This window comes from Phasianus colchicus, unplaced genomic scaffold (assembly GCF_987193195.1).
Source record: "Phasianus colchicus unplaced genomic scaffold, bPhaCol1.hap1.1 HAP1_SCAFFOLD_60, whole genome shotgun sequence".
Classification (NCBI taxonomy): domain Eukaryota; kingdom Metazoa; phylum Chordata; class Aves; order Galliformes; family Phasianidae; genus Phasianus; species Phasianus colchicus.
Genome location: NW_028325236.1, coordinates 372,957 through 384,398, shown reverse-complemented (window position 1 = coordinate 384,398; position 11,442 = coordinate 372,957). Strand labels below are relative to the sequence as shown.

Here is an 11,442-nt window from a genome sequence, read left to right as displayed (position 1 = left end):
AAGCAGAGCTGTCCCGCTCTGTGGGAACCTCAGGGTGCCGCAGGCGGGCTCCAAGACACTCCCCTCTGTCCTCCTTCCCAGCTTATCTCTGTGCGAGGACAGAGGGATGACCAGAACAGTGACCAGTGTAAAGGGCACAAATGCTAGCGGTAATTAAACAACTAAGAGCTTATGTTTCTGTGCTATCTTGGCGCCTGCCTGTCACATCCCAACTTCTCACGGAGTGAGACAGTCCGGCCTTGTGTAGAGGCCCTGGCTTCTCTGATGTTTGCTACATCTGTTTTTCTCTTGCTGGCAGTTTCTTATCTAACAGAACAACTCTATAGTATGTTTTCTAATCCCTAACACACTATACTCGCATTGTTTGGACCATTTAACAACTATTCAGTTTTGCAAGAAAGAATTAATCACATAATTCAGTAATAATGTTTTAAAACATACCGCTAACATATACGGTATTTTACTTCTTAGATCAACTATTTCTAAGGATAAGTTACAGAATACAAATGCATGATGTTCTACTTCTTCAAACCAGCTGCTCTTGTTAATGTCAAATGCAGAAACAACATTCCATTTCCACAATTCCCCCCTCTTTTTCTTTCAAAGTGTTGATTTCTGCAATTCCTTTTTTTCTTTTTTCTTTTTTTAAAGGTACGATTCTAAAAACTTCTTCATTTTCTTCATTCTCCATTTCGTCTAATATCATCATTTTATCCGAGTGCGGTGGTGGTTCCACTGCTGTTTGCTTAGGCAGCGCAGTTTCTGTTAATCGCTGCACCAATCCCCCCACGCAGGGGATAATACAGCAACCGACGGCCGTCAGGACTCCTGCTGCCACAGTCAAAGAAGTAAATAAGGACACAATCATCCCTTTCCATTTGCCAAACCAGGACTCCAAACACCCAGTGAGGGAATTACCTATTCCTGAGTTTTCTGCTAATTCACTGGCAAGAGTAGTAAGCCCCCGTAATGCTCTAGTTATTGTGCTAGCTGGGGCTGTGTTATTTGCGATAAAGGTACAGCATTGGGTGCCCAACATCACACACACACACCCTTTTTCAGCTAATATCATGTCTAGGGCGATCCTATTCTCCCAGGCCATCCTGCTTGTAGCATCCAATTGTTCTGCAATTCCCTTTATTGCCTCCTTTGTATAGTTTATAAATCTCTGCTGATTGTAATAGATGTAGTTTATACAATCTACATTTTTGTTAATTGTCACCCACCAGAATAGAGATTCAAATCCTGCAGCAATTGATTTCTAGCCTTAAATTCATCAGGGACACCTCTGGGCACCCCAATTGAGTCTTTATATATTGTATCATCATCAAATGGGATTCCTAAACCTCTTCTGTTCCTTTTGCGAATGTGTGATAGATCCTTCTCAAATGCCAGAGTGAACGGTATAGCCAGTTGAACAAGTGCACAGGTACCTCCCCAATGAGATGGGAGAGTGGACCGTAAGATCTTCCCACCGCAATGCCACCAGAGATCCGCTCTGGGGATTCCCAGCCTTGAATAGTTCCCCGCCAAATCCTTCGTAACATCCAAGGTTCCACTGCACAGTGAGAAATTCCCTATAGGCCTGATAGCCCTCACACCCTGCCTTGAGAGACAAGCTGTACGGTTACCGATGGCCATGGAGAATGCAGGAGGGATTTTGGCATCTATCTCTGATATCCGGGGAAACAACAGGGAGAGTGATTTTCAGGCTTCATTTTCCCAGGCTGTTTTCTCCTGGTACAGGGCAACCATACATTGCATCCCTTGGGAATCCTTGGTCCACCCCGGAGGAAGGGGTACTACCTGAGCTACATGCCATCCCAATGCACAAGCATTGTCGGAGCTCGGCAGGAGACAAACACACGACCACAGAATTGATCAGAAAGTCTCAACTTTAATCAGAAGGTTGCGTGCATTTATGTTGGCGCTAATGAAGCTCATACACATTGCAAAGCCCGAGCTCCTGATAGGCTCTTCAGCTACTTGTTGCCCCAGCCCTTCTTTGTACTTTTTGTGATTAGACCATGCCATTCATCTTTCTTATTTCTACATTCTCCTACCTTCCTACACATCCTGTTAGTTTGCTCAAGGACTCTCTCCTCGTTAGCCTTGTTTACATCCTGTTACATTGCTCAAGGACTCTCGTCTCACTAGCCGAATACTGTCTGTGTGGCCTTTCTCAGCCAGCCAGGTCTCAATCACGCTCTCCACACTTCCCCTGTTTTCTTTTTGGTCACCTAGGCTAGCTCGTACTAGCTTATCAATTGCTCGGTGTATTAAGCGCTGTAGACAAGAGAACACACATGGCACCACCAACAGTAACACAATTAACACCCCCAGTATCATAAGCATGAATCGTATGATGTCTCGAAACCAGGGACCAATTCCTAGCCCACGGAGCCAGTCCTCTAACCCCAAACCCTCTTCTTCCTGCAAATGGCTGGTGAGGGGCTGTAGCTTAGCTATTTGTTGGTGTATTGATGACGAGTGTTCCGTGAGGTTCATGCAGCACATTCCATCAAAGTCCTCACATCCGTGCCCATGAGCCAGCAGTAAAAAGTCTATAGCGGCGTGATTTTGCAGCGTGGCATGTCTGACTGAATCTGTATCTACCAACAATTCCTCTAATACCCTTGAAGTGGCATTTGTCTGCTTAGCCAATCAGAGCCGTGAGATGTTCTTTCTTCTTCTGAAGGTGTCCTTGGTTCTCACGCCACTTATCTTGCTCCGCAGCTGCTGCTCCATGCAGTTTTTTCTTACGTTCCCACATTTCCCCCTTTTTTGTTTATTAGCAAACTTCTACCATACTATAAAATAATAACACTAATTATATTAATAATACAATCATTATAACTCAATCAAGGCCTCGATTGACAATACTATAAGTGTGAGAAAGGAAACAAGGCAAACATAACATCATGACAAGAAATACTGTTAACCTACTAAAAAGAACAAACGTGTTTGGTCTGCAGCCCAACTTTCTGCAACCTGGAAATAAATCCCCAAGGGCCCCATTCTGTGCTAATCTCTAACTGCTTTGAAAGAAGTCTTCAACTTTTATATATTCTGATATATTGATTTTGTACAAATCTTAGTGATTTTTCAACAGATGCTTTTAGAGTGCTCATGATTGTGCCTTTGGGCTAATAGAAAATTAATAGTTGAGGAACTTTGCATGCCAGATAGAACTAGGGGCATTATTACTTACTGAGCCTCGAGAAACAACAACCTGCAGAAAAAGGGTGATGAATGCAATAGGCAGTGCCAGCAGGGCGTCCCCTGCTTCAAGGTGCACTTTTCCTCTCTCACCCACCACAGATTCTCTCTTTCTTTTGTTCTTCTCAGGGTCCAAAGAGTATTTTCCATTTGTACACTGCATCCGCATGGCCAGTGCGTGATACAGAGGCCAAATGGAACATCTGCTTGCAGAATGAACTATCAAGGTTAACTCTCTTAGCGTGTGCCTTTGTCTCAGGTGCTTCATGATCATATTTTAAATTCCCGAATAGTGGGATGAAAGAGAGTTAATCATTCTATAATATAAGGTCATCCCTTTGCTTGGGATTCCTTTCCAGGTTTTGTCTTAGCACTACCAATACATTAAAATAGCTATCTCCATAGATTTCAGCATTAGTAACATTAAATCCTGTTAATTCACATTCAATCTATTACTAAAAAAAAATTAAAAATAAATAAAAACCACACAACAACGGTTACTACTCTGCTGTTTGAAATACAACAAGTTACAAAGCAAAACCAAATAATAAGAAGCACACAATCCCAATCACTATGAGTTCATGGTCGTTTCAAGCCTGGTTTCAGTCTTTCTCATCGTTTCGCATCCTGACACCGTTCTTTTTGTGGGTTCCGTGAGCTGCAATGGGAGTATGCACAACCATTCCCCGCAATATAGACCGCAATGATTCTATAAGTTCATTTGGAATGCTGACTATGGGCTGTAGCCACTGCAGGGCTCCTAGTAATTTTTGGGTGTCGTTTTAAGTCCTTATGTCTGTCTTCAATTGAAGCTTTTGCGGCATGACGATTTTATCATTTAATATCAGTCTGAGATATTTCCAGGGGGACGTATGCTGGATCTTTTCTGGTGCTATCACTAGTCCTTTGCTGCCAGTGTTTCATGCAGGAGTGTCATCTGTTGCTCAGCGTGTGTGGACTTCTGACGCTCGCAAAGGTGCAAGAGCTGCCATTACCTGCGACTGACTAGCTTGTGCCTGGGCTTTTAATCCCTCACCCAGATCTGCCATTGCCTTCACTAATAATGCTTGTGGACCACTAGGTATATTTGATATTCGCTCTAGTGCTTCTTCTATTGTCCATCCACTACTCAATGTGTTTAAAACTCCCCGAGTTGTAGAATTGCAATTTTGTAATGCACATTGTTTTAACATAGCTCCCTTCATGTATTCAGGTACCCCTGCAGCCTCTATAGCTGTCGCTATCCTATCAATAAAGCTCCCGATATCCTCACTCCTTCCTTGCTGGATTCCCATGCATGAGGGGAGTCCACCTGGTGCCCTAATTCTGGACATGGCCTGCCTAGCCAATTGCATAGATTCTCTCAATTTGTCCGGACCTAAGAGGGCTTGAGTCTCCGTCCTCACGTATGGTCCCAGCCCTAGTAGTTCATCAAGTGTTACCCCATGCAGCGGATCTCCTGGCTGCCTCTGAATCATCACACTCTGCTGGCACAGATCTTGCCAGTGAGCAATAAACAGCAATAACTGATGCTGAGTAAATATCAACTTTGCTACTCCCCTTATGTCTGCTTGTAGCAATATTTGTGAACCCCAGATAAAATCCAACATTTGCTTCACTGGCTCACCCGTGACTCCACACTGGCTAACTGGAGCCCTCAGCTGTGACAATAATTTCCAGTCTAATGCTGATATGGTTGCCTGCATTCCTCCTGCAGCCAAAGGAGTATAGGTCACAGGGCACGCCAATTCCTGCACCGCCGCCGCCCCTTCACCATCCCGCTGCTCCATGCATGCTTTCGCTATGCTCGCCCATGCCTCTCTGCGCTCTCTTGCGATTGCCTCCGCCAGGGCACTTTCTGCCCCAGGGACCGGCTCATCGCCTTGCTTTTCTAGGGCAGTTGCTGAAGGGGTTAATGGTTCCACAAGGCGCGGTTGGAACAGTCATTGGCTCCCAGCCGGCGGCTGGAGCATTTACTGGCTCTGAGCCCACAGCCCGTTCGGCTGGGATAACGATTGTGCTTACGGCAGGAGGAACTGCTGGCGGCCAATTCCCGTAACCCTCATTTCGCTGGTGTGCCCCCACAACTTGTTGAGCTGCCCTTTTCTCACCCTGACTCTGAAGCAATTCATTATGAACTGCCTTCCATAACTTCCCCAGTTTCCTTGCCACTTTATTGTCCTCTATCGTAGCCTCCCACAACACATCTCCAAACTTCCACCACTCACTCAGCTCATGGACTGAATGAGGGTTAACAAGCAAACCCCGGCTCTGACCATAGGCCAATAATCCAGGGAGCCCTTTTTTAAGATCTATTCCTTTTATCCCACGCTCTTCTAAAAAGCGAGTAAATAATTGATAAGCTGCTTCCCTTTCCATACCTAAGTTTCAGCGCTGTTGCAGCCTTGCAAAGTCCGGCAGCACGTATCGGTCAGGTCTCACAGAGTGTCCTGAGGCGTGGCACCTCTTCTTTCTCGGAGTGCTTTCGCCGTCCCCGCTGCTTAGGGACCCGAACTTCCTACGCCGCTCGTCTGGTTCTATCCAACGGGTATCACGTCGGGGTCACCATTAGTCGAAGCTCGGCGGGAGACAAACACACGACCACAGAATTGATCAGAAAGTCTCAACTTTAATCAGAAGGTTGCGTGCATTTATGTTGGCGCTAATGAAGCTCATACACATTGCAAAGCCCGAGCTCCTGATAGGCTCTTCAGCTACTTGTTGCCCCAGCCCTTCTTTGTACTTTTTGTGATTAGACCATGCCATTCATCTTTCTTATTTCTACATTCTCCTACCTTCCTACACATCCTGTTAGTTTGCTCAAGGACTCTCTCCTCGTTAGCCTTGTTTACATCCTGTTACATTGCTCAAGGACTCTCGTCTCACTAGCCGAATACTGTCTGTGTGGCCTTTCTCAGCCAGCCAGGTCTCAATCACGCTCTCCACACCCACATTGTTCAGAACATTGAAAATCTACTGCAGTTTTGTGAGAAAGAATTTGTTAGGTAATTCAGTAATTATGTTTCTAAAACATGCCGCTAACATATACAGTATTTTACTTCTTAGATCAACAAGGATAAGTTACAGAATACAAATGCATTATGTTCTACTTCTTCAAACCAATTGCTACTTTTTAATATCAAATGCAGAACCAACATTCCCTTCCCTTCCTTTCCCTTCCCTTCTCCCCTTTTTTTCCCTTCTTCCCTTTTTTTCCTGTTTTTCCATTTCCCTCCCCCCTCTCCCTCCCTCCCTCCCTCCCTTTCTTCCCATTCCTCCCTCGCTCCCTCCCTCCCTATCAGCCTGGCTCTCACGCTGTTGTCCAGATGCCCGTCTTCCTTTTCCCACACCTCCATGCTCTGCCCACATCCCCCTGTTTGGCTGCATCTCCCTGCGGATGTCCCACCCCACAGCCCCACTCACAGCCACCATCCCCGGAGCTCTGCCCGCCCCCAGTCGCTCCCCCACCTCCCCAGGAGATCCCTGAGGGCTCTCCGTTCCCCCCCCACCCTTCTTCGCCCCCCGCTGCCCCTCGAACCCCACTCGGGCTTCCGGCCGTGCGTGCAGGCCGCGCTGCCACGGCGACAGCGCGCCCTCCCTCCTTGCGGCTCGGGAAGCCGTCCCCGCGGCGACAGCGCATGCGCGGCGGCGTCTCCATAGCGACAGCGCCCCGGCGCGGCCGTTGCTCGAGCGACGTGCCGTCCCCGCTCCCCGCGGAGTGACGTCATCACGCGGCGACCCGAGGACGCGGCCATGCGGAAGCGGAGCGGGGCCCCGCGCTGCTCCAGCGCCGCGGCGCAGCCCCGGACTCCGAGCGCCGCCTCAGCTTCTACGAGTGGGTGTTCGGGGGCGGCGGGGGCACCGGGGGCATCGGGGCTGGGGCCGTCCTGTCTTGGCCGCATGGGTCCTCTGCTGCTCAGGGCCTCTGCTCGGCGGCGGGAGGTGCCCTGTGCCCCCCGCCCTTCCCCCCCACCCACGGTGTTTCACTGCCTTCCCCCCACACCCATCCCCCCCGCCGCGGGTCGCCCACAACCTCCCGAGTGCCTCAGTCTGACCGCTGGGCTTACGCTCTCCCCCCCCGTACCCCGCCTCCACTTCCCCCATTCTCATCGCTGGAGTCTTCTTCTACCCGTCCCCTCAGTTCCTCCATCACTGTCTGCCCCTGTTCCCCATTCTGACCCCCAGGGTTCCGTGTCTGTCTGTCTCCCACTCTGATCCCTTGTGTCCCCAATCTCGCCCCCCCACGAGTCTTCCCGTTTTCTCCCCTAGATTTTGTCTGCTCCCCGTCCCTTCTATCTGACCCCCAGAATTCCCTGTCCCCTCAAGTTCCCCTGCTCCAATTCCCCCATTCTGATCCATAGAGTCTCCTACCATTCCCCAGTCCCCTCAATTTACCCCGCAGGGTCCCCTGTCTTCCCTTCCTCCCCCCGCTCCTCACCCCATTTCTGACCCCTACAGTCCCCTGTACCCCCATGCCCTCCTCCCTGCCCTCTGGAGTCCCTTTCCCCTATGTTGGCCCCCAATTTCCCCCAACTGGACCCCCTTCATGTCCCAAAGAAGCCCCCCCCACAACCTCCAATTCTCCCCTCCCACCCCTCCCTCCACCCCAGACCCCCTTTCCACTCACGTGGTCAGCCTTGTTCTCCTCTTTTCATTCCCCTCACTCTCTTCCCCCAGACTCCCTTTCCACCCCACAGAAGCTCCACACAACTCTCCAGTTTCCCTCTTCCACCTCTCCCTCCATCCCCAGCCTCACTAGCTCATTTCTCCCCCTCCCACCCCCCGCTGAACCCTCCTTATCCTCCCTTGGAATCATGCAGAAGGATCTGCAGGAGAAGTCCTAGAGAGGTTTGGGTGCATCCAGGGGGTTCAGGACTCAACCAGAAGAGTCTGGAGATGTCCCAGGTGGGTTTTGGGTGTCCAGGGCATCCCCAGGTTGATCCCGTGGGCCCCTGGAAGGATCTGTGAGCTCCCACTATGTGTCCAGGAGCACTGAGAAGTCCCTGGGCTGATCTGAAGATGGTCCCAGTTGAGTCTGGTACGGTCCAGAGAGTCCTCATAAGGGTCTGAGTGATCCTGGAGTCATCCAGAAGGTCTGGGGATGTCCCAGAGAGGACTTGGCGGGTCTGGGGGGTCCTCATGTTGATCCATGGGGTCCGTGGGTTCATCCAGAAGGGTCTGGAGATGTCCCAGAAGGATCCTGTAGGGTCCAGGGGGTCCCACGTGTGCCCAGGACATCCTCGGAGGCATTCAGAAGCAGCTCGAGGACTTCCCAGGGGAAGTGAGGACACCGCATCGTGGTGTCACATCCCCAAACTTGGGGACACTCCCAGAGCGTGAAGTTGGGGACAGCCCTATGTCATCCCCACAGTGGCACACCCGAAAGCTGCGAACAAACCTGTGTCATCCCAATGGTGTCCCACCCCGAAGTTGAGGACACCCCTACAGTGTCATGCCATGAAGCTGGGGACACCTCTCTGTCACTCGAATGGTGTCACACCCCAGCGTTGGGGCACCCCCACAGAGTCAAACCCCAGGGCCCCATCCAATCTAACCTTGAGCACCTCCAGGGATGCACGGGGCATCCGCAAGCTCTCTGGGCAGCTGTTCCAGCACCTCACTACTCTCATAGGAAAGAACTTCCCCCGGACATCCAACCTAAATCTTCCCTACCTCAACTTCAAACCATTTCCCCTTGTCCTGCTGTTATCTCCCCTTTCAAAGAGTGGACTCCTCCTGTTTGTAGGCTCCCTTTAGGTACTGAAAGGCTGCAATGAGCTCACCTCGCAGCCTTCTTTTCTCCAGGCTGAACAAGCCCAGCTCCCTCAGCCTGTCTTTGCAGCCCCCTGATCATCTTTGTGGCTCTCCTCTGGACCCTCTCCAACAGCTCTGTGTCTTTCTTGTCCTGGGGGCTCCAGGCCTGCACACAGTACTGCAGATGGGGCCTCGCAAGAGCAGAGTAGAGAGGGACAATCACCTCCCTGTCCCTGCTGGCCACCCCTCTTCTGATGGAGCCCAGGATCCCATTTGCTTTCCGAGCTGCAGGAGCAAGCAGCACTTGATGTGGGATTTGGATGTGGGATTGGGATTGAGATTAAGAATGGCACTGGGTTACAGACGTGGGATTGGGAGGTGGGACTGGGATATGGGATCGGGATTGGGATGTGGCTCGGGGTTGAGATTAAGATGTGGGATTGGGATGTGGGATATAGGATTAGTGATACGGGATTGGGATTGGAGATTGAGATTACGATGTGGGATGTAAAGAAATGTGCTCTGTTCACAGATGGATTGTGTCCTGTTGTGGGGAAGCGTTGCAGACGGAAAGCTGCTGTGTGGAGCCCCACACGACGAGCTGCAGAGGCGCTGAAGGAAAAGGAGAATCAAGGCAATGTGCAGAGGTAAAGGCTGTTCAGCTGGCCTCAGATGCTGCTGAACGGGAGAGGTGGCCAGTGCTCTATCTTTACACGACTCATGGATGGTGGCAAGCGCCTTATGGGGGTGGTTCCAGCAGTGGGAAGAAAACAACTGGCGGCCCAAATAGGGCTAAATCTATTTGGGTTGCTGAGCTGTGGAAAGACATTGCTGCCCAAACAAAGAATACGGGTGTAAAGGTGTGCCATGGCGATACTCATGTGCTCAGCAGTCGGGCCAATGAAGGACAACAAAACAACCGTCAGGAAGATCAAGCTGCCAAAATTGAGGCTTCGTTTATTTTCCCTTGCTTTGCTTTGGTTTGCTCTTTTGTTCTTCCTTTTCACCTCTGCTTCACATTGCTTTGCATTGCTTTCTAGTTTTCTTTCTTTGCTTTGCTTTACTTTCTACTCTGCTTGTTCCCGCTTCTTCCCTTTGCTTTTGTTTTATCTTTTTTTTTAGTTTTTTAAATTTACTTTATGTTCTGTTGAGTCCTTTTTCCTTTTCTGACTCGTTTAACTCAAGCCTGTTCCCGTGCTTTCCTTCTGTGCTTGGCGCTGTTGCAGTTCTGTCTCAATGTCACGAGTACCTTTGCATTCCTTTGCACTGCTTTTTAGTTTTCTTTCTTTGCTTTGTTTTCCTTTCAGCTTTGCTGGTTCTCTTTCCTTTGCTTTTTTATTTTTTCTCACTGTTTTTTCGTTTACTCTTTTTAGCTTTAGTTAGGTTTTTTTTTTTTTCTTTCCCTTTCTCTGTTTGAATGCTTTACTTTGCCATGATATTGCATTCTATGGTTTTGATTTTTCTTTGCATGTCTTTTTTTTTTTTTTTCTGTGCTTTTCTTCTGCTCTTTTTTTATTGCTTTATTTTTCTTTGTTTTTTAACCAAACATTTGTTTTGTTTGTTTCTTTTGTATTGTTTTGCTTTGGATGTTGTTGCTTTGCTTTGCTTTTTTTTCTCTTGTATTTTTACTAAAACATTTTAACATTTCTTTTATGTTGATTTGGATGTTGTTGGTTTTCTTTGCTTTCTTTTCCCGTTATTTTTCCTTACTGCGTTTTTCTCTTTGCTTTCCACTGTTTTCTTCATTTTGTCATTTTTTTTTCTTTGCATTTCTTTCTTCCCATTATTGTTCTTTTTCTATGAGAATTCCTTTTCATCTTCCTTCTTTTCAACAGATTTTTCTGTGCTATCTTTCACTTTGATTGCTTTTTTCTTTCTGTTCCTTTTTTTTGTTTTTCCATTCCCTTGGTTTCCTCTTTTGTTTTTGATTCCAAATTTGCTCATTGTTTTTTAGTTTTCTTTCTTTGCTTTGCTTTCATTGGCTTTCTTGTTTGCTCCTTCTCTTTTTTTTTCCTTTGCTCTGATTTTTTTTTTATATATATATATATTTTTAACCTTGATTAAATTTTTTAGATTTCTTCCTTTCCTTCTTTCTCCCCTTCCTTGTCCCCATGCCTGCCTGCTTCCTCTTACATTGCCTTTACTTACCTGACATTAGTCCTCTGGATTCTTCATTTTTATCTTTCTTTCTTCTGTTGGTTGGTGTGGGTTCTTTTTGTTTCTGTTCCTTGTCTCTTTTTCCGCTGGGTCGCATTGGTTTGCTCTCGTTTGTTCACTTGATTTCGTTTTCTTTACTGCTTCTTTGCTTAGGTTTCCAAAGTTTTTTTCATTTTTATTTTTATTGGTTTGCTTTCCATTTTGTTGTTCTTTCTTTTCCTTGGCTTTTTGGTTTTCTTGTTTTGCTTTGCTTTTCCTACTTTCTACTTTGCTTCTTCCCTTTTATTCTCTTTGCTCCCCTTTTTAATGTAT

The 11,442-nt window shown here is 47.9% G+C and overlaps 1 protein-coding gene across 1 annotated transcript; it reads right to left on the bottom strand.

The window, feature by feature from the left end:
• Positions 1–1,877: 1,877 nt before the first annotated feature.
• On the bottom strand, positions 1,878–5,156 carry LOC149911677 (uncharacterized; the record flags this gene model as incomplete). The annotated part of the gene is made up of 1 exon (XM_090133393.1): positions 1,878–5,156. A coding segment is annotated over one exon (993 nt), but the record flags the coding sequence as incomplete, so codon positions are not given.
• Between the last annotated feature and the right edge of the window lie 6,286 nt (positions 5,157–11,442).